The 27,590-nt window shown below is 45.1% G+C and overlaps 1 protein-coding gene across 8 annotated transcripts in view; it reads right to left on the bottom strand.

The window, feature by feature from the left end:
• Positions 1–27,196, bottom strand: part of pcdh19 (protocadherin 19) — a 52,894-nt gene extending 25,698 nt beyond the window's left edge. For 2 of the 8 annotated variants that reach the window (XM_040173620.2, XM_078100685.1), the window contains exons 1-2: positions 23,508–27,052; positions 20,844–20,976 (exon numbers count right to left, since the gene is read on the bottom strand). In XM_040173620.2, the coding sequence (XP_040029554.1) occupies positions 20,844–20,976; positions 23,508–25,651 (2,277 nt within the window). In that variant the 5' untranslated portion in view covers positions 25,652–27,052. Of the gene's footprint in view, positions 1–20,630; positions 20,977–23,507 lie in introns of all 8 variants that reach the window. The other 6 variants (XM_040173622.2, XM_078100686.1, XM_040173616.2 and 3 more) reach the window with 5 other exon arrangements.
• Positions 27,197–27,590: the final 394 nt, after the last annotated feature.

Below are 27,590 nucleotides of genomic sequence, written 5' to 3'. Positions count from 1 at the left end.
TAATTAATGATTAACACATTCTATTTCACAAATTCATAAATCATGCCACGCACACGTTTTATCAAACAATAATATCCTTCTCCTAAAAGATTTATAGAAATTAAACAATGCCATGAAAGATCAATAACGTTTTGTGTTGTCCCGTGCTCCACTTGGGTCCCAGTGAACATGAAATAAACTGCCTCATCTCCTTCAGTGGCCTCGCATTCAGTCAGAGACTATTGTAAATGCGAGGCATGGGTAGCAAGGGAAAAACTTAATTTAGAAGACAAGATAGAACATTTCTTGAGAATGTCAGTGTGGCTGCAGCCTGTAATTGGTTGGGATGGCAAGTTCTGTGTAAGCACGGCCTGGAGAGGAAGGCCGTGTGCCCCGGCCAGCTCTCAACCTCCTCCAGTCCACCGATGGAGCTGTACTTTCTATAATGTCATTCCTCAAAAGGGTTTTCACCTTTCTTAACTGTGTGGTGGGTCAAACCAAAATGTTTTTTTCCTCTATTTCTTCCTCTACAGCAGCTACTTGTTACTCAAACGTAAGCATATCCACATTTCCTGTTTATCAAATGTTCAGGCGTAATAAAGAAAGAGTCAACATGCGAAGGCATAACCTTGGGCACCGCTGCATCACTCCTATTTCGGGGGAGAATGGGCTGCATTAGCCCAGGCTTCCTGTAAAGAAATGTAATGTCTTCCCCCACATTTCTGACCGACCTCAAATTGGAGGACATGTCAATACGTCTTGCTGGGAGGTCAAGTTTCAGGCAGGGGAGGATGAGGACTGCTTAACTACAGCGAAGACGCCACAAATGGCTATTTAATCGGGTTGGACAATGTGTTGTTGTGATCTGAGCGGCCCCAGTTTGGCGGATAGAGCCACTCTATCCCCGTAATTATTGTTCCGTTTCATCTAGAGGACTGGAGGGAGGACTGGAGGGAGGACTGGAGGGAGGACTGGAGGGAGGCGGGTAGTCCCCGCTGTCGCTGGGTGACTGATGGATAGTGTCGGGATGAGTGGGGAGAGAAGTGGAAAGAGAGTGGAAGGAGAGAGCGTGAAGAGAGAGAGAGAGAGAGAGAGAGAGAGAGGGTCAAGGGGGGAGGAAATGGGTGAGAATTGACCTGTGGGCGATTTGAGGTCCAGCTGCTGCAGCCCAGTGGCTTTCCCCTTTTTCACCTTTTGCTCATTTCTCTCCAGTAAAACCTGAGTCGCGGGGACTATGGACTCGCCTCTCCGCCACTGAGAGGAAAAGCAATCTCCTCGCCTAGTTGCTGCCGTAAGATTTGATTTGCCTTCCTCCCAGTGTGACAATTGGTTCTGTAGGCTGGATGCAAGTGTATTCATTGTGTGGGGGAATGGGGAGCATCCGAGAGGAGAGGAGGGGCGGGGAGCGAAGACACCAGTTGTTACACCAGTAAACACCCGACAAGTTCAGCAGATGTCACACCACAGATAGGAGAGGGGGGGAAAAAAGTCATACAGCTGCCCTGCTGTATGTATTACTGAGGCTGACACAGCACAGAATAACATTTAAACAGGGAAGCCACAAGTAGTGATGAAATGTGGTTTTGTTAAAGATAAGCCATCTTTGCCAGGTTACAACAATGGCCGTTTACCTAAATACAAGATTAATCTTTGAGTAATCACGGATGCATACAGCCAATCTTTGAAAGGTTTACATTTGGGATGAACTGTATGCATCAGATGAGAGTAAAACGTTTAGAAACACAAGGTATTTACGTAGGGCGGGCAGGTTGTACGAGACTGGGTCTAAAATAATTCAGCATCTAAAGGAAGAAGAAATTGATCGCATAAGTGAATGTTTCATGTCTGTGATGAATGTAATTCTTTAATGTCGCCAATTTAGCTCTTTCCGCCACACTAAAATGCGCAGTTTAGACGTACAGAACAAGACTAGACAGAATCAATTAAACCTGTCAGATCAAATTTCGCCACTACATTTGGTGTTTTCGCAGTGTGAGGATGTGCCTCAGTCTTCACTTTGCATTGCTGCAGCTCGCCGACTCCCCTCGTTCCCAAAAGGAAACGTTACAAATAATGTGCCTTGTTATTGATATCCCAGAGTTAAAGGAAAATCTAGGGCGAGGGAGAGATTCAAGGGCCGCTAGAACTGTTCAAAAATGTAAAATAACTCCCGCGGATGAAGGATGGCTACCGTCTGGAACTACCTGTTTACGGATGCATGTATTCACCTCGTGTAATTTTGCCGTGAGGATGTGAAGGAGCGTGTGTGTGCATGTATTTGTGTGAGTCTGTGGGTGACTTTTTCATCCTATGCACTGCGACTATGAAAGGAAATGCTTCACTTTGAGCCTCTTCTACATTCGCATTCTTGCACACACACACACACACACACACACACACACACAGACTCTCTTTCTGCTTCCCTACGAAAAGCATGCCTCCGACAATCCGTCACAGGCAGGGCTGAGCTGGTGCCCAACCACCTCGCCTCTGGGTCTGCACCCAGCAGCACCTCCGAGAAAGCTCACATTCGGTCCGTGTGACACCCGTGCCGAAGACACAGACCACCAGAGCGGGTTCACGTGTTGTTTATCCATGCGGGACGCGCTTTGGCATGTGAGCTGGCCGTAACCCTCCACCCCGAAGACCATCATCATCACCACCGTCTTCCCCATTATAGAATTTCCTATAGACCCTCTGCCATCTGCTAGATTATAGATTTCCCCTTTCCTTTATAGAGGGCAGAGCCCCAGAGGGAGGATCAGCGGTAAAAAGGGTGAAAGACTGCCTGAGGCACAGCAATGGTTGTGGATGAGATTACATTTTCTATTTCTGCCTGCTAAAGGGGGCCCGCCGTGATGAATACAGAGATTTGTTACCATTTAATATCAACTGGCTACCCCGCAAACCAGAATTATACACAATCAACTGTGACAGAGGGGCACATGTGTGACAAATAACCTGTCACATTCTCTGCGTCATTTCACTTCATCACCCATCAATTCACCCCAAACCCAGAAGCCCATTTGGGAATCAATCATGTTATGAAAGTGAGTGATTCTGTGGTGAAAAGGTTTTTAAAAGCTCCCGGGCTCCACCGTGGCTGGTACCTTTCAGCAGTCTTTGTGACCGGTCGAAAGAAAACAACAACTGGTGAACTGAGGGCTATTATGAGATCAATTGTGTTCTTGAACACATGTGTTAAGTGTCGAGTATTGTTCAAGCAAACTAAAGGACAGCTTCTCTGAAACACAATGAAACGCGTTCGTAAACAGAATACCACTTCCTTCTTGCACTTCCTCCTCATTTTTCCTGCCTTTCCGTGTGAAATTGAACAAATATTTACTCATTCTGACCAAAAACAATCACCTCCTGCTCTCATAAAGCAAGGAAGAAGGGGTCAAAGTAATAAAGCTATTGCTTGTTCCACCTGTGCCTCCCGCAGAGGAAGCCGCAGAAGACAATGCGGCAGTCTTTTATTCTGCAACGGAGACAACGGACACGGACCAGTCTCCATGTCACTCAGGCCTACAGGCTCCACGCTGGTCCAGTTAGTAGAGATGTGATCAATTATACATACATTGATAGAAACAACATTCATTATTCATGAGCTCCTCAACGTCAAAGCTATCTGCCTCCCTTTCAGCATGATGAAAAGATTTTAAATAATAGGCCCCCCTCTGCAGACGTCTGCATTCCAGCGGAGCCGGCTGACGCTAAAGGGGCTTAAGTCAGAGCTGTTGTCTTACCGGAGAATCGCTGCTCAGGACCAACATGTTTCAAACTGTTGGTGCCCGTGCTGGTTCCAAGGGTCTGCGTTTTGTCTTTTGTCTTTCGTCTTAACAAACAAGGGAGGCGCCGTTAAGCCTTTCAGATTCGGCAGTTATGGTGACCACTTTCAACGAATGGGCGTCTACTGCTTCACCAGGCACATGAGGCCGGATGGAGCTTCATTTTAACACCTGTTCGCCAGTCAGGTCTGCGTGTTTTCCCAGACTTATTCCATCTCTCAAGTAAAAACGACCAGAGTATCTCTATGAGATTACGACTCATATTTACGACGGTTTTGCATAGTAAAAAAGGGAGGTGGGAGGAAGAAGGCTTGACTATCTCGGCTGTTCCCTCAAAGAAATCGGCTTACTTTTATTAAAGCCTGCGGAGCCAAATCAAACTCAAATAGCAGGCACTTCCCCTTTAGGCAAGTCTTGAGGGATTTCCTTTCATTTGTATGTCAGACCGAAAAGTTTTCACACTCACTCTCATCCCCAAATCCATTAATGTTTGTATGGCGCCACATGAGAGGTACTAGCTATTTTTTCCCCACAGACTACATAAATGTCGAGTTTAACATCTAATCCAGGTAGATTAATTGTTTCCAGGAACCACCGGGAATAAGCACTACAAACATATGTGTTTTAATATCTAGAAGAGAATTACTAGATAGCAGCTTGTGTTTCGCAGCGGTGTCCTATATTAGCCCGTGTTGGGAGGGGGGGTACGCTAAATTAGTGCACAAGGAATCCCCAAAGGTTTCTCCCATCTCCCCTGAGCAGGACCTTAAAAAAAAAACATTCAGAGACACTGCAGATTACGTAACCCCCCCCTCCACCCCACTAATGCTACCATGAGAGCCGCGACTGAATAACTTTCAGTCACTTTTGAAATCAGTAGACTTGAATTGAATAGCTGAAATGAATTGAATAGAATAGAATTGATCGGTTTTCGGTTTGAGCACCACGGTTGGTGCGTTTTCTCTTAGCAGCTTAAAGGTGGCTGCCAGTCTTCCAGTCAGCACACCGGCGCTGCTGCGGCCTCTCCGTCTCCGTCTCCTCTCCCTTTTTCTTTTTGCTCACTGTGACACGGCATCTTTCCAGACATTTTAGTTGGATGGAGATTCGCAGCAGCTCATTACAGACTGGGAGGCTCCGTGAGCGGATGCAGTCACTCGGAGATGGATTGAGTGGGTCTGTTTATTGACGTGCCTTAATCTGACACTGGGTAAAGGGAGTGAGTCACAGCCCCCAGACACACCACCACATCACAGCCACTCACAGCAAATAGGGAGGCAGCACCCAGGATGCGAGTGGAACTTCATCAGCGCTCATTAATCCAACCACCCCGGGCCACTCGCTCAAACAAACCCTGTTTACACTGCGTGCCGCCTGGATGGAGGGGTGATGGAGCTTTTTTAAAAAGGGCATGTGTGCAGGTGATCAGATCCCCAGCGCACACACACACACACACACATGTATTCTAGCTCATCAAAAAAGCAACCCGCCCTCCAAAACCCACAACCCCCTAAACACAATATCGGTTTACACCAGCTGCTGAAACTCGGTCGGCGCACTTTGTCTCGCAAATCAGAGCTGGTGCACAAATCAGGGGTGGACGAATGGGCTCCGTGCCAAACTGCGTATCACAGAAAGGGGCTTTTTAATGAACAGATGGGCATACGAGATCTTTTAGCCGGCGTCATAAAAGGCTACTCCTATCAGTGATCCGGCTATGGGAGCCTAGTTAGCTTTTTGATCCCGTTAGCCGGTGTTTCAGTGTGCATCACATCTGGTGCTAATATTTGGAATGGTCTTTCTAGGCAGCTGTCAGCAGTGACCGGATTGACAGCAGAGTATTAGGCGCTCGCACATCATCACTTAAATCCGGCTTGTTAACGGGACGGTGACAGGCTGCCATCCGGGGCACAGAGACAACACAACAACGTCCAGCAGTAAGTGGGCCGACGCTACGGTTTGTTTTCCCTCACACTGCTGTCCAGCACGTTGACCGAGTGACGCCGACGGGGGTGAAACCTCTTTATTTTACATTTACAAAGAAACATAAGCCCTAGCCCAAAATGATAAGTATATGGGAAGAAAAATAAATCTTTCTTTAAGAATTGCTTACAGGGAACAAACACCGTCACAAATGGAACGACGCAACGCAAATTCACAGCGCACCGCACGTATTCGCACACAAACAAACGCACGCCGTGTCAGTGGGGCAGGAAGTCGGAGCGGCGCCTGCTGTCGTCTCCGTCAGCGAGCGGCAGCCGAGCAGCTTGAGAGCAGGGCCAGTCGAGAGGGGGGCCAGATGCAGCGGGCTTGACCCACTCATTTGTGAGGGAGGAGGGAGTGTGGGGGGGTTGTTTCAGCTGCTGAAACACACAGGGATTAGCAGCACTGACTTCATTTAATTTAATTTGTATTAGGGCTGTCTTTAGGGGGCAAACCTCGTTTTTCACTGCGGGGGGATGTAAAGGGTCGGGGAAAACAGCAACAGACGGCGGATCTCTGACTCCTTCCCCGGCAGCGGATTCACAGGGGAAGGTGAGGCACTGCATTCACAGACCCCAGGCACACACACACACACACACCCTAATTATGTCTTTATTGTGAAGTCAAATCTATCCGATTGAAATGCATTTTCAGCCCCGCATCAACCTTTCCGCAACTTGATTTCTTGAAATGAAGACCTTAAATCCTTTTGTTCTGCCGCCGTAAACAACATGTAGTAATTTTCGTGGCCATCAAAGCTCTGCTTTTGTGTCTCTTGTTTGTGAGTGTTGCAAACACACACGCTAAGCTGTTATCTACCAAGAACATGTCTTAGGGGTGGATGTTTATCCGTGCTGATGCAGATTGGAGTTTTCTTTGTCTCGGTGCAGTGGTACATAATATTATTTGTCTCTTGTTTATTTCTCCCTGGCTGCTACAGTTTGATATCCTATAGCGGAGAAATCCTTTTAGTTACCACGAGGCATCTAATGTGCTTTTACTTGTAATCTAATAAACGAAAGGGAGAGGACAAATTCTGCACACAATCGAATAATTTAACTCCCCATTGTATTGTGTGGAACACGACTTACGCTGTTGAGCAGAAGGAAATAACCGCAGTGAGTGAGTGAGTGCCCAGTATGTCTGCTCACAATTTACAATAGCTCGGTGGAAAAATATGGCAACATTCAGCCATCAAGTCTGCTGTAGCCAAAAGCCTGCGGTCATATGAAAGCTCCCTTTCTATCTTGTGTGCAGGTGACACGGTCTGAGAGAAAGCTAATGTACCATGCACTGGGAAAAGTAGTTTTATTACAAAAACATCCAACAAATAAAGAAAAAAATGTGTGGGCTGCAAAAGCACAGCTTCGTCTCTGCTAGACAGGCAGGACTGTCCTGCTGGAGCCGGTTCACCATCAAGCGCTCGCTAGCTGCTGCTGCTTCTTCTTCTTTTTTCCTCCCCCAGCCTCCATCAAAAAATGTTACTGTGTAAAAAAAAAAGCAAGAGAAGTAATCTCCTTCTCCTATTTGATCGCAAGTGGAATAATTGGAACCCTCTTAGGCTCATTACACAACTTGCCCGGCAGCCAAAAGACGGATCCAACTGCCCCTCTTCATTCATGTCGGGGCTTTGAAAAATACTGCTTTCTCTGGTAACAACTCTTTTTGAGATGCAATGACTAGAGGTCTTGGTACCTACACTAACAGGTAATCCCACTATGCCTTTGAAAACACATCTTTCAACTACCACAGTCAAACATCAATTCAGAGGAAAAAGCCACAATCTGGCTCTGTAATAATGCCATTATTCATATTGCACTGCACTTCTCAACCTCTGTTTTTTAGGCAACGCCGTTCTTCTCAATCACATAAGGAATATGTGTAACGAGTTAATTTGGACCCCTGTAACTAATAACCTCATCTTCATTGCTATTACTATGCTTGTAATCATTGGGACTCTAATTACTATTAATGTATTAGCCAAATTAACCTTATTCTGGGTTTAGATCACCTTCACTGACGATAGCTAAGACATGCCTATAAGAATGGCACCAATGTCCCTTCAGATAAATCCAGCATAATTAGCTGTGTGCCTTACAGGGCCGGTGTGATGGTAATAATTAGAGCTACTGTAGCAAAGGTCAGGCAAAACAATTTAGAGAGAATGCTGGCTGCATGGGTAATAGGGAGAGGGGGGGGGGGGGGTGGGGGGGGGGGCTCGGATCAACGTGATCTGATGAGTGAATCCTTTTCCATATTTCAGCAGGAGAAGACATATGGTTGGTACTTTGCCTCGGCACTCGGTTCATTTTTTAAACAATGCTCTCAAAATGATAGAAATCGAAATCCCATTTTAATGGCAAGTAGACTCACAGTTAACCGAGTTAAAATTGATTCATGATTAGATTTGAGGAGAGTGCTACTGGGTGTATCTGTGAACCGGTATCAGATGAAATCGATTGGCTGCCTTTGAGGTGCGATCGCCGCCCCGTCACCTTGCTGTTGCGTCAGTTCATTAGCATGACTTGAATGTGTTCACGCTTTCCCCCCTCAGTTATTTTTATTACTGGAGGAAAAACACAGAGAGACAGAGATGTGCTGCTTCACCCAGGTGCACAGTTTAATGAGCTGAGCCAAAATGTTGACACTGAGGTAAACAAGTACTCACACTAAGGTACTTCTATTTCTATGCTCCCCCACTCCCCATGCGGTTCGGCTGTCTCTGCAGCTCCCGAGAGGAGAGCTCAGGGTTCACAGCCCGGATCCACCAGGAATTCACTCGGCTCCCTCGCCCCACCACCATCACACCCCAATGACACAGACACTCAAATATAGCATCTCAAACAACACATATGACTATGTGTACTAGATTGGTCTCTATTCCCCTGTCGCAACACCACCTCCTCCTCCTCCTCCACCTCCCCTGTCCCCATACCGCACACCCCACCTCCCCCACTCCCAACAACACTTCATTAGCAATGAGTAATACAAACAGTTTAAACCGCTGATATAAGCCTTTTCTATACATAGCTCTTGTCTTTGTCGATATCTTCTGAACCGTGCAACAGCTGCTCAACAAATGTTCTAGTTCATTTATTACAAATGAAGTATGGCGTTATATTTGTGCCACAATCCTGAGCGCGTAATTGTAAGTTTTGAGCACAGAGAACTATATTTTAGCAAAGAAAAACATCCCGTGCGCGCAGTTTACTCAGGTGCCTTCTCTACAAACTGGTTTTCTGCGCGCAGGCAGCGGTTGCTGCGCTCTCTCCACCTCTTCACGCTGCGCTCGCTCGACTTGCAGCAGCGTTACGTTTGTGCCACAAAACCAACCAATCAGAGAATTAAAGAAGGTCCATTGTGATTGGCTGTTGGTCTCCAATCACAACGCTAGTAGAACTACCTAAAGCATCGCGGAAGCTCAGCGAGTTGTTGAAGTTTGCAGCATTTGTGCTAAATGCTAACGGCCTGGATTAAAACACTTGGTGTTCTCATCATTTGCTTCGGTCATGTCTGATGGTGGCTAGTCGGACTTCTAATATCACTCGTTTTCATCTTCTTTAGGAAGCGTTGTGATTAGAGACCAACAGCCAATCACAATGGACCTTCTTTAATTCTCTGATTGGTTGGTTTTGTGGCACAAATGTAACGCTGCTGCAAGTCGAGCGAGCGCAGCAACCGCTGCCTGCGCGCAGAAAACCAGTTTGTGGAGAAGGCACCTGAGTAAACTGCGCGCACGGGATGTTTTTCTTTGCTACAACAAAGTTCTCTGTGCTCAAAACTTACAATTACGCGCTCAGGATTGTGGCACAAATATAACGCCATAATGAAGTAGCTGTTTTAGATGTTTGCATGTGTTTCCCTGGCCTCTACGTACCTTTAATGTTGCACTGTTCCCATTTGTTGCAGAGACATAGAGGAGCAGATTAGTACCACACCACGTCTGAGCTTTGAGACAGTTAGCTTAGCTTTGGATAACAGCTAGACTACCTGGACTAAAATCCAACTATCTGCACCTAGTTCTTAATGAAACTAGGATCGCATTTCTACTCAACTCCATTTGATTGTTTTTGTTGTAGATAGTACCTCGTACTTTCTTAGCAATCACCTCCCTCAAGGTCCAAAGCGGAATAAGCAGGTAGTCAACATCATGCACAAACTCCACAAAAGAAAAAGGGAGATGGACGATTTGCAGTCTACTGGTCTTCGTTTGTAAGAATTTATTTGAAAAAAATACATAATATTAAAATTAGGCTAATTGCAATTTTCTGTTGTTGTAACTTTGATCAGTTGATCTTTGAGATTCTTATGGTCTCAAATCCATATTTGTCGTTGCAACAAAGTCGGGAGCCATTTTGTGTCAAACAGTTCATAAATGTCTGTGTGAAATTGATTAAAGGCAACAAGCGCAAAGTGCTGCAGGACATCGGATTTACCCGCTTCATTCAGTTAGACTCAACTTACTGATGAAAATCACCGGGGTGGTTGCTGGAGGCATGTGCTCAGATCCATATGCCTTGGGAGACTGTGGGGGTTTAAAAACCATAAATTGTGATTATCATTGATCTCAGCCATCCAATGCCTAATCTCTGACTCATATCAGCACCGACCACTGTGGGTGACAATGAACCATCCTCCCCCACATCTGAGGTCCCAAACAAGTGTTGAGGGAAGCAGTGATAAGCAGGTCCTTATCCTTTTAAAGACACTCCCGTAATCCAACAGCGAGGGAGGGAGGGAGGAAGGGAGGGGGCTTCAGCTTTAAGGGATTTAGTCTGGATTAGAGCTAGTCCTCCAAATTAAACCAAAAGTCAGCTTTCTGAAGTTGCTCATGCAAGCCGGCGACTGGCTTGTTACCAGCATTACCATCAAGGCAAATGATGGAGGTCTATAATTAGAAAACGCTCTCGTTCAGCCACCAGGCGAACACACAAAGGTAATTCAGAAGCAGATCTCGACAAGTCCTAACATCAACCGAATGTTCTTCCCATGAATGAATCTTCCCAGCTGACCTCCTGTGACTGCACTCAAAGTGTCCTCCGCGCCGTGTACCTGATTCTCGTTGCCAACCAGCTTATCCTCAGACAAGCTTCTCAGCCAGGGCAAGGCTGCTCTGTCCCCATTGATGCTGCCTCCCATAGCAAAACATGGCCAAATCTGGGGCTTAGAGGCTAAAATAATCATTACTGGGTAGCAAACAAATGAAAAGTCAGAAGACCAACTCCCAATGGCCGTCCTCCCCCCACCACCACCCTTGGTAGTTTGTCTGCTGTCCCATTGCACACAAACAAATAAGGAAGCAGCCGCTCATTAACATTTACATGTGGAAATTGTGGCCTCAAACTAAAAACTGAGTGAAAAACAAAGATTGCATTCCTGTTTTTTTAGTAAAACGTCTGTTTATGCAACAGCGTCAAAGTGGTTGACCATTTTTGGAAATACTTTTCACGCTCATGCAGAGAGTCAGAAAATGTACACCAGTTATGTGTGCAAGTTAAACATGACGCTTGAGCCAAGAGACAGTTAGCTTAGCTTAGCATAAACACTGAAACCAGCCGGTTTATTTCAGTCAAAAAGGAGCATCTGCATGCCAGCATTTCTCACAACTGTTATTAGCACACTAAGTCTGTTAAATTTGTTTAAAATAAATTTCTACGGCTCTCCAGAAATCTTGAAATATTCCTAACTGTTCCCCGCTGATTGCAGTGTTTGTGTAAAGCCACGTCTAACCTTCTAATATAACAGTCAATAAGAAAAAGTAATGGTTAAAGGTTAATTCCCCTAATGACAGATTCCCTGTCCCTTCATATTGATGTTCCCTTTTTGGTTCACAGAAAAGGTTCCAGCAGACTGTTGTAAGAAGTATTCATGATCCCCTGTGAGAATAAATTTGCCGACGCATTAACAGTCCTTATAGCCTGCTTTGATGTAACGCTCCCTGAACTAGATAAGGGTGCTAAAACTCGGCTGCAGTGACCCTCCTACCGCGCCGCCAACCTCTCTTATTAATAAAACACAAAGACCATATGCAATCTTCCCGTTAACAAGTATACAGATGCTGCCCTGCTTTCTCTCTTTCTCCCCATAGCAATGAACTGGGAACCGCTTCAAACACAGAACAGGTACTGGAGAGTCATTCTGAAAATCGGCTGTTACTGGGGCAAGAAATGCTCTCTGAGCAGTCAGACACTGCAGGCCCAGAGCTTTTCATTCATTTACTTGGCTGTCCATGCTGTGGTACGTCAAAAGGTGGACGTGAGGGGAAAGTCAAAACTGAAGTCCCATTGTTCACCGCAGCCAGACACTGAAAGATGCCCAAATATTGTTTTCTGATGTCATAAGAGTGCCCAAAGAGGCGGATGGAGTTGCTATCGTGGGCCGTCTACCATGTACCATGGCAATCGGAACTATTATCATTAGAAGTGTTTTCATCTTCCCAGCTCGGCCCACAGTGGATTTCCAATCTATTCCCTGGAACAAATTCTTGACCTGGTAGGACACGAGCAAAGGCATGTTTTCCCTCCTTCCTAGGAAGCAGTTATGTGCGTAAATAATAGGCCGGGGCCATTTTCTGAAAAGCCCTAATCCCAAGAAAACAAACCCAAGCAAAACTGGCCCACCTGGATTGCTTTGAGGAAAAGTAGATAATCAAAATGCAAAACAGTCTTTGATAGAAAAATAAGCAGACTTCTAACAACAAATCCCCTACACCTAACATCAGCAAATTCTCCTGCTGAACTTTTATTTGTATTCTGTGTTTGGGCTTTTAATGTAATCACCCTGCGCACAGCGCTCCATCAACGAGCTATTCTGATTCATGTCAGCCTGAATCAGACTGACTGCACAGAGCCGCAGAGACATCATGAATGAGAAAAGGAGCCACACATAGAACACATTAGGGGTCCCGCCGTCCCCTCAGACAGGGGGACAATGGGCGGGGGAGCGTGGATAAAAGGAAGGGGAGCTGGTGGGGGGGGGGTAACAGGGTTGAAGGAATGGTTGACGCTGATGGGGCAGAGAAAGGGAGTGCAATGGCTTAAAAAGAAAAGAAGAGGCCCAAGACACTGGCCACACTGGCCGCATTGGGGGCATTGGGAACGCGAGGGCTCGGGGAGGCCTGCACTCGGTCATAGCCCATTAGGCCGGCTGGGTGAGAATGCTAAGGCTCATTACATGCTCTGCCTCTGTTCTGGGGATGAACAATGCACAATTACGCTACCCTGCTGCTCCTCTAGCCATGCTGCTGCACGGCTCTGAGGCGGCCGACATTACCGCTACAGCGGCTCGCCTGCCAAAAGCCCCTGTGCTCATCAAACATCCCATACATGCGCTCCCTAATGCGCATTCAGGTTTATGTCTAACCCAAGCCCTGTATGAATTTACTGATATCAAAGGAGGGGAGGAAACAGGAGAGTCAGCTCAACCACTGGAGGAAACACAACAGAGGTTTATTTCAGCGTTTGTGCGTGTGATACAGTGGTGTTTGCTCCCTTTTGTCTGCTTTGCAGTCTTCACATTTTTTAAGAAGATAGACATGTGACAAAGGGACAAGTCTTTTGTGTCCTGCTGAATTCAGTTTTTACTGGGAAGCCAAATGCTAACATACAGATCCAAGAATAAAGAGTGTACAGTGTGAGCGGGTAACTCTAAATGTAGAATCTGCACTGCAGTGAATAAGTAATCTTAGGGTTCATCCATCGAACAAGAAATTTGTCCACTAAAAGTCTTTCTCCTTCCCATGCTGCAATTATGCATGCAGAAGTTGACATTTAATGTGATGTGAAGCCCAATGCTAACTAACATCCTCCCGTTCCTTCTTTGTTTTAGGCACAATAAAAAAGCAGACAGTTGGAAAGGTCATTCTTCCCTGGTGTCAGAGCTGGCTCTTCGGAAAAGTTTCCTTTCACAGCTAATATTGTTACGTTCCACAGAACCCAACCCCCCCACGTTTATAAAGCATTGCATTATCCCTCAGGAGAAAACGCTGGGAACTATGGGACAATGTGGCAAAAAGTCTGCTAACCTCCGCTTAAGCTAAGGCAGTACATACACAGAAAATACAGTGATTTTTAATTAATAACTTTTCTCCTCTCTAAACTTTTTTGGATGAAATTAGATTTTTGCCCACTCAAATACTAATGGTCATTGATAGAGAAATGTTATTCCTCACTCACTTAATTTACTTAGGGAAAAAGATGCTGGATGTTTTTCCACAACACATCAGAGAAGAAGAAATGAAGCAGATTGTACGTCCCTTGTTATTCTTGTCTGTGTTTCTTACACGGCATGCCGATACACATTGTACAAATGATTTAGTTTTAACATTTCTGAGCCAGGGGGGCCGAGCACACTCGTCTAGACATACACTGGATACGACAGAGCAAATGTTATTGCCAGTCTCAGGATTTTTGCTTTTAAACCTGACCTTTTCCATCCCATATTAATGTAACTACAGGCTGTATGCGCTTCAAAATGTCTTATTAAATCCATTTTCTTGACAGTCAACCGCCACTTGTTAACTTCCTGTGTTTTGGGACCTGGATTTCAGTGAAAGAAAACCGAATGCTGCATTTTTTCATTAAGTTTAATTTGAGAAATAAAAAAAAAACAATGCTGCGGGGAACTCATTTAAATGAGGTAATTACGTCCATGCTGCAATCCTTGCAGGGCTCAACAAGGTGCGTAATGATGTCTCCTTCCCCAGCGATAAACATCATCACTATGTCCATTTCCTTCACTCCATTTAGCCTTTTCTCATTTATGTGGGGACCCATCAACCTCTAATCCCAATGCCATTATCCCTCTTTTTGCTTTTAGATACCTCTCCAGTAAAAATCTTTTTACATAAATTGTTAGACAACTAATGCCATTATGGGCCTGTCTTTGTTTCCACAAAAAAATCCCCTTCCTTTGATGTTTACTAGGTTTACAAGGAAGGTAATGCTTTCCACGTGACAGAGACATTTAAAATATATTTTATATAAGTGCTGTTGTCTTGGAGCAAGTCAAGTTGTCTCAAAAGATGGAAGACTAATCCAGTTGATTAGTACCAGAGTGTCTGTTATAAAATGGTCCAAAAGCAGATATAGTCTGTTCAACAATTTGATGGTTTTATCCTGGTGGAGACATAAAGGGAATAGAATTGGGGTAAAATGTATGCTGAAAGCACCATCCTACATTAGCTGGTACAGTCAAATAATACAAGTATTTTTCAAGAGGAAAAACAATGTGCTCCAATAACAGAAAATGTAACATTATTACTTTCTGTAGAGGTTGAAATGGTTTTGTGCAATAAAAAATCGCCTCATCCCAGCACTACATTTTCCAAGAAAAAGACCATGTTTCAGGCAGAAGCAATACAGGTTGACAAAAATCATTGCCGTTCTATAAATAGACTTCTCTCCCCTTCTTTCTTTCTGTCTCTCAACATTTTTCTAGCTCCTGCCGATTCTCTACATTATAGCTATTACTCTCTCTGCATGCTCCTCACCAGTCACGAGCAGTTATGGAAGCGTGCAGGGACGCGTGCACGTCGGACGCCGTCACTCATGTGTTTTGACTCTCGAGCTCTCCGGCCGGGTCTCTGATCCGGACAGGAGGGCGGCAGCCCGCTCGCTGCCCGGGGTTGCGTTTCATCGTACCTCTGCAACATTGAGAACGACGGGCGGTGATGGGGTGTGGCGGGTTGGGGTCAAAGCTATAAAAAGCCAACCAAGTGTAAAACTAGCACCGGTTGTGCATGAAGTGAAAAACATCTTGTTGAGTAAATGTCAGAAAATCAGCCTACAGCTTCAGCAGCGTTGAGTGTGGAGCACAATGGGCGGAGCCAGCTGAGGACTGCAATAAACAGGCCACTGCGTACATCACTGTCACACTGCTAATTTATTTCTGACAGATGGGGCTTTATTTCACCTTATAAACACTGACACTTGAAAAGCAGAGCGTTTCCAAAGTCTCTGCCTTACAAATAACCTCTCTAAATAATTAAGAGGTTCATCCGCCACTCAATCATTGCGCGTCTGAAGATTCCAGAGATGAAATGATTCATTCTCAAATCCTTTGAAAAGAGGAGACTTTAAAGAATGGAACACAAACCTCCCGCTCTTTAAATGCGTCAAAAATAAATGCGACTGCGATTACTCCTTGAATATCTTTGACAAATTGTTCAGATTGTCCTATTTAAACTGATTTAGACTGATTAAAGGGATCACTCGATCAATAATTTTACAAAAATATCTCCCAAATTGTTTTTAAATCCAATGTTGTGATCTTGTTTAGTATGCGCTCCTATGGTGTAAAGGAAGTCTATCATCCGGTTTTAAATGTGTGAGGAGATCTTTCCAATTTGCTTTTGCTGAAAATGTCAAACTCACTCATTCACTTTCATTCACTTCCAAATGGCATTGAAAACTGTGAATACATGGCTGACAGTCAGACACTGCAAGAATGAAATCAGGCAATTAACTTTCACTATTTGAAAAGAAGCGTGAGCCGCGGTCTCCTGTTGCAGTGATGCACGCATTCAGCAACCACGTGGATGCTGAGACGGGTTTTACTTCCACTTTGGGATGCTCTTCTTTCCATGTTGTTATTTCTCAATTAAACTTTCAACCGAATGTTGATGTTCCCTTCATTCCGTCAATCACAGTCGGCGAATGCTAAATGATTCTTCGACATCCAGCCAGAGATACATTTTAATGACTGAACCTCCCGTGTGAATTAGCACCATTGTCTTTACCAAAAACAGATCTGTGACATTGAAAAGCTGCTAAGATCAGGCAAATATACATTATTTTGTAAAGTGTAAAAATGTCTACAATGAGTAAGTACGTTTTCTTAGAGCCGCCCGATAACACTATAAAACAAAAAAAACAACAACATTAAAAAGTACTCTAAATGCAGAGTCACAACACTGTACGATGATCGGCACGTGTTATATTATGCCTCTTGTTTCTTCCTCTGAGATTTGCGAGTTGCTCATAATGATGTAAATGATATCGTCACAGCCCGTATTTCAATTAAATGAGACACTCGATAAGAATCTCTGTGTGTTCGTTTGTGTACCACGAGTACGTGTGTTGGGGCAGATTGGCAGTTTCAACAGATGTGTAGTCTGCGCTGACAGCATGACATCTATTTTGCATGCTCAATATGACACGTTTGAATGCTCCCATGCATATTCTCCTGATGTGAAGTGATAGCGGGGGATGCGTAAATGTGCTGGAACCACTCCCTTTTGTCTCTCCAACGTCAATATCAAAATCCCTTCCTTACCAACAGGGGAAACAGCCACACTGATACACCCGAGACACCTGTCACTTGTTTCTTTTATCAATTTTTCACTTTTTCTTCCATTTAGGATTATGTGGTTGACTAAGGACTGAACAAAAAACACAAAGCGTCCATGCGTATCTCTTTTGTCAGAATCTTAACCACGACCGTGTACACTGCAGTACGGTTATTACTGAGACGTATACAGGAGCTTTAAGAACACAGCGCATCGATTATCAATCCATTTCTGCCAGAACATCCCACACACTGTACCTTTAGGACTCCTCTTTGATAACATATAGTAATTACTAGTTCAGGCTCGCTCTGTTACGCTACTATAAGGTTGGACAGCCAGCTTCCTAATACTGTGTAATTATTAATAGTTAGATTTGTATTGTTCACTTCTTTTTGTGTTCCTCTCGTCCCAACTCGTGGAGGCCGGCGGTAAACCACCAAAGCCTGGTTCTATTCTGGGTTTCTTTTAAGGCAAAGTGTATCTTGTTTGATCTCTTTAAAATAAATAGAACGTTCTAGATTTTTTCCATACAAAAGGTGTCATAACATGATTTGCAGCTACGTCGATAAAAACGTTTGACGTAATTTGAAGAACAAAAGTCCCATTTATTCTCGATTTGACTGAAAACTTTTTCTGTTTCATTTAACACCTGTGTAAAAGAATTAGGCTAATCAATGAAGTAACATATGTTATGTTTCTGTTACGCTCATTATCTGCAATCCCAAGCGTGAGATGCCTCGGCACAAATTACTAATTTAAAAAAACATTCTAGCCAAAGGCCATTCCTTTACTGCATAACTGTTTCCCCATACCAGGTGATTCACTATAATTAAGCCATGGACGACAGCTCTATTCTCCTGTGAGCGTTCATATTAGCTACCACAGGCAGGTCTAACAAACATCTCACAGCTGATGCTTTTCAAAACAACGGGCAGTAACAACGTTCAGTGAGGTATATACTGGTACACATTCTCACCAGGGAGAATACAATATACACAACGCAATCGCAGGTATGAAGCCTTTGGGGAGGCCTGTCACCGTTATCTTGGCCGAGTCTGCTGTGTGTGTGTGCCAGTGTGCTTTGTCTGAAGCAGGAAAAACTTGACTTCAAATGCTCTGACATAAGCAGGATGTAACTGGCCTACATAAACTAACAACGTGGGAGAACTTTACATCGATCAAAAAAACACAACTTACAAATACGAGCCGCTCCATATCCCCTTTAACTTCACTGGAAAACCATATTGAATCATCGCCAATAAATAGGTTGTTCTCGGGTTGAAAAACAATAAAAAATCTTGACAAAGCAGCCTCAGCGATCCCAGGCTGTCAATGGGATGTCAATGGCATGTGGGTTGAGAACTGGAAGAGTCAAGTGGTTTCAAGTCCAAGCACGCTCGCTGGGGCGAGGCAATTATCAGTCATTCCACTGCTGTTTGATTGCACTATGAATGGCATTGTAATTACTATACCAAAAAGATTGTTTTTTTTAATTTAAGAGTAATATTTGAACCTACTCTAGAGCTTCTGTCTCTTGCAAATGTTGCAACGGTGCGGAAAGAAGACAATGACATCTGTTGTTGTGCTGGTATTACTCCGTTGGAGGTTAAATGGCATGCTCTCGCTATATTGCTGTTTCTAACACACTTTCTCAATCACACACACACACACACGCGCGCACACGCACACACACACACACACACACACACACACACACACACACACACACACACACACACACACACACACACACACACACACTCTCTTTTCCCAGTTCAGGGAAAATATGCAAAGACCAGGTCAAAGAGATGTTTGTCAACAGCATGTGCAAGGCGGAGAGCAATGGAAGCTGCATGCTAAACAGGCCCGGCCTCTGCCGAGCTAATCAACTGCCTCTAAGCAAATGCGAAAACGTGGTCGGGCTCAGACACCTGGCACTGAGAGTCAATCACCCCGGCTCACTTCTTCCCTTCTTATCCCTCGATCTGCCCTCACACATCTCTATCAAGACTCGCCCAAGCTTTGCATATGGAATCATCCGAATCAATCTTCCATCCTATTTGTCTCCCTCTCCACTTTTTCATTAGCTGGAACAAATAAAGGCTCCCCTAATCCTGCGGCAAATGTGCTTTTATTGGACGGTTAAGCCACAGAGACAGGAAGCTTACTGGAGCTTTTAACGGTGGTTGATTCCTCTGTGCAGCCAGACCCACATTTTCTTGGCTGAGAAAAGGCTGGCGGTGACCTGCATAGCACTACCTACCAGCGAATACAATCACAGCATACGGGTCACTGCGTGTGCCTGCTGAATCCCCCACCTCTGCCTCCACTGACCAGATAACGCCGCGGGACAACCCACCGACAACATTTCTCATTCCTTCCACCTGTGTTACTCACACACAAACTCAGTCAGAGGCGGCTCAGACAGGCCCAGTAAATCAGCATGCCTGTAAGTAGGTCTCATTGACCCCTCCGGATCAACCGGTGCCTGGTTCTCTCTGGATCATCCGGTCAATACATCAATATCCATCTTGTGTTGCTTGTTTTAAGACACACGCACCAAACCCCCCCCCCCCCCCCCCCCCCCGCACCTTCTCCTCACTGAATGTCAAACATAAATTGGAGTCATCAATTACAAGCGTTTGTATGGAGCTGCGGCTTGTTTGCTGCAGTCGGTATAGGAGTGGGTATCATACGCATTCTTATACAAACACACACAACACTGATGCACACTTTCCCCATCACACACACACAACGTAAATGCCGCTTTCTTCGGTGGGATCAAGGACGAGTGGGTCATAAAGAAAAAGCTTTCCAAAAGAATCCAATAGACCGTTCATACATTCAAAAATCTATAAAGTAAAGATAATCTAGTCTGCATGCACTCCGTCAGCCTGAACGGCCTTTCAAGTGAGACCTCCACTGTGCTGCTGGGTTCATGCATTGTACGTCAGGGTAATTCAATGGCTGCTTGTGGAGGGCGGCCATGCGGCAAGAACGGCGGCCAAATGGACAACACACCAACAAAGCATCCAAGCAATGCTTACTCTTTCTGCTAGGACCTGAAATGATGTGTAGTGAAGCTGATTAGTGGGGGGGTCAATAAAGCTGGCAGGTTCTCACCACTGACAAAGAAAAATAAAACAAGTGGAGTAGAGGAGGCTAAATAATCCACTTTCTCAGACCTCCAAATTCTGCCTGGCAAAGCGCTCTCAGTCACAGGTCAGCCTCAATGTCTCAGCCCCCCGAAATGCCTTTGAACGATTCCACTCAGATCAACTGACAGAGCGTCACTTGTGCCATTTCAGAGAGCTCAGCTTTACATCAACAGCAGGGAGACTTTTCAGTGACACAATAATAATCTATGGCAGACTGCAATGTGAAATACAGGTGCTGAAAGGCAGTGCGTCGTTTCTTCACAGCGGAGGCTAAAAGGAGTCCGCACAATCCGGGGGCCCTACTAATTATGAATGAATGAAAGGTTTAGTCATGAGAACCAATGTAAAAACCACACCACCCATTTTCCTTTACCCCTCACACCCAAAGCAGCCCAGCCAAGGATTTAGGACAGAGCACAGCGGATTGTATCTCACCTCTGGCAGTGGCATGCCGTTGATGATGAGGTCTGGCTGCTGGTGGGCCTGCCCAGTGAACGGGTGCTGATAGCCGTGGTTCGGAGCTGCATTGCGTGAGTTCTGGTTCTCCACGTTGAGGAAGGTGCTCTCGGAGCGCCTGCAGCCCAGCGGCAAGCTCTGCTGGTGGTAGTCGAAGTAGTTGAGCGAGGAGGTGAGAGACGAGCAACTCACCACATTCATCTTGTCTGTCTCCTCGACGTCACGTGGCACCAGGCGGATGTCGTTCTTGTTCAGCTTCTTCTTCTTGCTGGACTTCTTCTGGTTTCCGTATGAGTACTCCGCCACCCTGCGCAAGTAGAAGAAACTGAACAGACTCAATAAAGCAGTGTTCTGCCTTCCCCTGCCCTGTCCACGCGGCCAAAGAGCCCACCCGCCATGCCAGCTCGGGCGCTGCTCGACCACGGGCCGCCAGGCAAGCGCTCATTGCCCGCGTGGAACCGCACACTTAAATGACTCCCCACGCCCGTCTTGCAATAGAGCGGTTATCCCTTGTTTGTTTGCATTTGCATGCTCAACAATCAACATGTTACAAACAGGCAGACGAAATGCAAACATGCCAAAACCACAGAAGCAAAGCAAGAGAACACGCTGTTCCTGAGCAGCACAACCGGTAAATGCAATCAAATTCAAAGCACACAACCCAAACTAATTCAATTTATTCTTTCATAATCAGGCGAGCCCACTAGCAGCAACGAGAACTGCGGATTCAAATTCATTTAGCGGCTCTGGATGTCTGGTGCAAACTTGAACAGAGTATTTTGACTCTAATACGGGCAAATGAGGAACAGAGCCCTGTTTTATCAAAGCATCCTCAGATTGGGGGAATTATCCATTCTTTCCACACCCTTCCACAAGAGAACAGATGCTTAATTATTTGCTATGGTGATGACTGCAAACATATTCCATATAATTTGTGATGTTTTTCACCGCCTGCATAACTTCAAACTCTGGAGAAAGCCATTTTAAAGGTTTCGCCGTGGAACATATGGTTTATTTTCTGTTAAAGCCAAAAACAAAACCGTAGTTGCCCATGGAATTGCAATATCTCTGTTCCTGATTCTTGGCCTGGGTCTGTGCTCCTCCCTAAAATGCATCTCAAATCCTCCTTTGGTTCTAAAAATCACGCTGGCCAAAATGCACCAGTGTAGTTTGTCTTTTTCCTTCTTCTTTTAGATTGCATCTTCAAAACAGCCCCCCCGCTCCCCTTCCCAATTTTGCTCCCTTTTGATTTGGTGGAAAAAAAAGCAGCCACAAGAATACAGTGTACTCCATCTCTTTTTCATTTATCCCTCTAACATGTTGTCTCTCTACTCTTCATGCCCAAATTGAAATCTGGGAGGGGAAATCTTCAGAGTCAAACGGAGTGACAGAGGACATGCAATAAATTGAAGATAACTGCTCCTCATATTCGAGGTTGCGACTGAGAAGTAGAACACATCATTGCTGATTAAAGCTCCCAGTAGAGAGAGTGCCTCACACTAGGAGACTAAGGTGCTGAGAACTGTTCTCTCATTTTAAATGTGTAGTTTTCTATTCATTGTTTTTGCTCTAAACAAAATGTATAAATATTATGGACAATGTTATATTGCATAAGGTGGCTGTTGTCTATGAGACAGCTGCACTCAGGTATCCGTCTGTTTGAATTCAGGTTTGAATAAAGCACTTGGTATTATTGTGATAAGAAGAGATGTGGATTCTTCCTTTTGACAACATGAAGGTAAGTGGAGTAGTCATTCTTTGCTTTTTGTAGAGCTACTACAGAGAGAACAATAATTGATTTTAAAATTGAAGCAGTTCAATTCACAAAATGTTGAAAAGCACTTAAAGCTTGTAGAAATCTCAACCAAACATTGTATGTGAATAACAATTTTCAAATTCATAATATTTATATATATATATATATATATATATATACATATATATATATGTTGAGAAAGAAAACTGGGGGAAATCTTTTTTTCATGACTACATGCTTGAAAAATGCCCAAAGTTAACTTTGAATTAATAAAATTATGTTTGGAGCAAAATATGATTATAGCTTCAGGTTAAACTTTCAAATCCAATCTATATGTAAATTTATAGTGGTAATGTGGCACAGGGAAATCAAAGCCAGAGCTGATGTTCAGATTGATGAACAAAACAAAAAGTTCAACATGGAAGTTCCAGAAAATAATAATCTACCTTTTTCCAGGGAAACCGAGTAAATACTTGATGATGATGATGTGATCTACGTGGCTTTTAATTATCTGTATTAAAAAGTAAGAAATGTTGATCTAATTTTAACGTCTACATATTCCTCAGTGCAGAAGAAAGCAGAGGCAAATCTAAGTGGTGTTCAAGGACTGTCCATAATCACACTGGATTAAAGCTGATAACAGCCAATCAGCCATGGTGGATGTTAAATAATAAATGTCTGGGACTGCTATTGAACCAGCGGGACGTTAATTGTCCTGCAGCACAGCCACAAATTGAACATGACAGGTGAACCGTCATATTTATGACTCAATTTGATACAATGGGAGGATTAAAATCAATCAATCACGTCTCCCTAACACGGAACACTGGGCTTCAGCACAATGTGTCTGATTTAAAGCAGTCGAGTGATTCGTCTGCCTCAGTTTCAGCCGTGTGGGGAGGGAACAAAAATCTGCAGTCCTCACGTTGGGGCCCGCATGCTGCATGAAGAAAGCGATGCACTAACAACTCGCGGTTTCAGACACGATTGCGGAAAGACGCACAAGCACGGGGGCACACGCTTGCTTCCCCCTCTCACACATATGCACACGCAACATGCACACTCAAAACACACACACACATAAAAGATTTAATCAGTACCTGCAGTTGTACGTCCGGATCTCCTTGTTATCCCTCTTGCACTTGACCGCCACAAAAATCATAGTGACAAATAGGATGGCTGCGATGGAGCCCAGAGCGATGATGAAGATGAGGGACAGGTTGACAGGTCCGATAGGCTCCTGTGCGTTCAGGTCTGGTGAGAGGTACACTACGATGTAGGCCGAGGCAGAAAGGGAGGGCTTGCCGTGATCCCTCGCCACCACGGTGATCTCGTAAGTGGACTTGGCGTTTTCCCCAAACATCCTGGTGGAACGCACCTCTCCGTTTACTTGGTCGATCTCGAAAAAAGCCCTGTCGCCCTCGGAGATGGTGTAGGTCAGCCGGCCGTTTTCTCCCTCGTCATAGTCGTCTGCTTTCACTTGGGTCACCATGTAGCCCACCCCAGCGTTTCTGGGGATGGAAACCTCCGCTGTGCCATTAACGAGCGGAGGGTTCGTCATGACAGGTGTGTTGTCGTTGACATCCAGGACGACGATACGCACCGTGGCGTTACTGGATAGAGACGGGTTACCGTTGTCTCTGGCCAATACTTTGAAATCAAAAGTTCTAGTGTATTCGTGGTCGAATGATCTCATGGAGTAAATTTTGCCTGATGGGTTAATGCTGACATACGTGTTTACATCCATGTGCTTAATCTCTCCGGGGACAATGGAGTAGGAGACTGTGCCATTCATCCCCAGGTCCGGGTCCTCTGCCGACACCGCTAGCAGACATGATCCGGGCAGGTTGTTTTCCATCACCATCTCCTGATAGTGTGGTTTGAGGAAGTGGGGAGGGTTGTCGTTTTCGTCTGTGACTTTGACTACCAAAGACTTTGTCGCGCGTAGAGGAGGCATACCGCTATCTTCCGCTTGAATGGTCAGGTTGTATGTGTCCTTCTGCTCTCGGTCCAGCCTGCCATCAACAAGTATGGTGGAGAAACTCTCATATTCTTGAAGTCTGAACGGAACGTTGCCCTGCAGCCTGCACTGCACTTTGCCGTTGGCCCCGGAATCCTTATCGGAAACCCTCACCAGCGCGATGACATAACCACGCTGCGCGTTTTCACTAACTTCCACCATCTCTGTGTTCAGTGAGAGCAGATTTATGACAGGTGGATTATCGTTTGTGTCCATCACATTCACTGTGACTTTGCAGTGAGCTGGGATAGAGTTGGGACCTAAATCTTTGGCCTGGACGTCGATCTCGTATATGTTCGCTGCTTCGTAATCCAAGACACCGTTCACGGTGATGATCCCGGTTCCCGGGTCAATTTTGAACGCATCCCTGGTATTCTCGCTGACGTAACTGTTGAACGAGTACACTACCTCGCCATTAGTGCCCTCGTCGGGATCTGTTGCATTCAAGTCAATGACTAACGTATTAATGGGGGAATTTTCCATGACATTAACAGTATACACTGGCACGTCAAAGACTGGGTTGTTGTCATTAGAATCAATTACTTTGATATTTAACTGGACCGCGCCTATTTTAGGAGGGTCGCCTCCATCTTCTGCGCTAATTTCATACGTATAGTGGGACTGGGTCTCCCTGTCCAATGATTTTTGCACAACAAGCTCAGCAATTTTAGACCCATCCCCTCTGGTCTTTATGTCTAGTCCGAAAAGCTCATTCGGAGTGATGGAATATGATTGCACTCCAAAGGTCCCAGAGTCCGGATCGCTTGCCCCCTCTAGGGGAAACCTGGTACCAGGGGAGGCATTCTCGGAGATTTCAATGTCGATGTGGCTCGTTGGGAACCTGGGTGCGTTATCGTTCAAATCCTCAATTTCCACCTTGATGACACAGATCTCCATGTTTGACATTACTTCTAGGGAAATAATGCACTTAGGGTTCTGTCGACAAACCACATCCCGATCTATTTTCATTTGGGTTGTAAGGATTCCGGCGGGACTGAGTTCCACCCACCGTGGTTCTGAATTGGAAATAACCCTCAAGTACGGGGGCTGCAGCGCAATCTGAAATCCTTGCTTTAGCGCGTCCTTTGTCACGTTTCCAATTACTGACCCGGGCTTCATCTCCTCGTTTATTCCATACTTTAGGTTGATGACAGCCTCAGCCGCCACCCAATTTAAGACGAACACAGCAACGAATTGAATTAATTCCATCTCCTTGGTTTGCATTGTACCTGTTGAGTTTTTTTGTTGTTGTTTTTTTCTCCCCCTCAGCCTGACGAAGACCTCGCCAATTACGCACTAGAATTGCACGTCAGAGAAAATCGGAAAATCGTTCCAAATGAATCATCTCATTCAAATGTCCAGAAAAGTGTAAAAGGGGAGGAAAAGGTCTCTCCTAGGCAAACGATATCATGGCGTTAAAAGCTATAATTGTAAAAAGCCTATTTGACTCTTCTCGGGCAGAGCACATCCTCCGGTCTACTGCAGCGGGCGAAACATTGGGGACGACAGATCTGTGAAAACATGCTGAATCTCTTCTCACAACAGTGATCTAACCGTGTAAATCCGCGCAGCTCTCCTCAAGCGGCAAACCGGTCCTACACATGACTCATATGACAAACTGTCCATTTTCAAGTGGGCTGAAAGAAGGGGAAATAATTGGAGTGCATATATGGGAAATTCTTGTGAGCAAGTCCACAAAAATGTTCAATCTTCCGTGAGGATGAACGAGTCGGGGTCAAAAGTCCGTGTTAAATGATCCGCCCTGATGCCAGGAAATACTTAAGTCGCATTTTGGATAAACATATTGCTTTGAATGCGTGAGCTAATTCAAGCAGTGATAAAATGTCCTTTTCGGATTTCTGCTCTCCAACTACACATCGGACGTGAAAAAAAAAGCGAGCTCAAAGGATCAGCAGTCACAAAACGATTCAACAACTCCAGTCCGGATATCTGTTTCTAAAGAACGGGTGCGATTCATCACATCACTGAAGTCCCGATTACCTTTTTTTTTATTTCCAGAAGATTTTGTCTTTCATCCCCGCCGCAAGTCTTCCAGCTTTTACTTAATTTCCTTTGAAAAGGTTGCACGTATCCCGATAATTAGTCCATGCCACATACACAAAAAAAAAAGAAAAAGAAAAACGTTTGAGCCAAAAAGCCAGTTGTGCATCAACGATGAAAAGAGCCTACTGTATATGCAACACGCATTTCATGTTGGTCAGCAACAAAGCAGGACGCACAGTAGCCCCGTATCCAGCCTGGTTGGAGGCAGAAAGAAAAAACCCCGCAAACAAACAAATACAAAATAAATAAATAAAAAAAAACACCACTCTTTGCCAGTAGGCTGTGTTTGGTTGACTCGGAACAAGCGCTCCGCTCGCTTCGCTGGTGCACACTGGCGGCCGCGCAGCTCCGAGCCGAGCGCTCAGTCTCAGGACCTGCAATCCCCTCAGCCAATCAGGGGTTACACGGGAGGGCTGCGAGCTGCTGGTGGGCGGGGCGAAGCGCGCCAGCGGAAAACACGGCCAACTACCTGTTCTCCTCCTGCAGAGGGGCGATGCGATGGGCAAATCGCGGCGTACAAGTTGAGACACGACGCGAAGTGTGTTAGATGATCGAGAGAGCGGCGGTTCCGAAAGAAAAGTCCAGGGCGGGTATGGGGGAGGGGTAGTGGGGAGGTCTTTGAGGCGGTGTCATCGGTGCTCCGGGAAGAAGTGGAAGAAGAAAAGAGCCACGCGCTAATTTCTCCCAGTGGAGGCGCAGGGGAGATGCTAAGGATAACTTTTCACGGATGTGTCCTTGTGTTCTCTTACCAATGGGCACTTATTTGTACCGAGTCTCAATGGGGGACCCCGGAGGTTATTTCGATGGATCGGAGTTTTTTACCCTCAGTTTGAATCTCTGTACCAAAGCAGATGTTATTGCTGAAGAAACAACTGTCATTCCCTGCTTTTTTTCTATTGAATATTTACAGTTGCAACTGTGCGCATTATGTTGCACTATGCGTCTGAACGTACAGGCCACACCATGCTCCACCTCACTAAGATACATTCATTATAGATTATGGATTCCATGTAGTAGCATGAGGATGTCTATCCATCAGTGAGATCATTGCACACACTTTTGTCATAAGACTTATTAGCCTGAAGCGTCCTTATCAAAC

This window comes from Gasterosteus aculeatus, chromosome 4, assembly GCF_964276395.1.
Source record: "Gasterosteus aculeatus chromosome 4, fGasAcu3.hap1.1, whole genome shotgun sequence".
Taxonomy (NCBI): domain Eukaryota; kingdom Metazoa; phylum Chordata; class Actinopteri; order Perciformes; family Gasterosteidae; genus Gasterosteus; species Gasterosteus aculeatus.
This window is presented reverse-complemented; position numbering and strand designations above follow the sequence as displayed.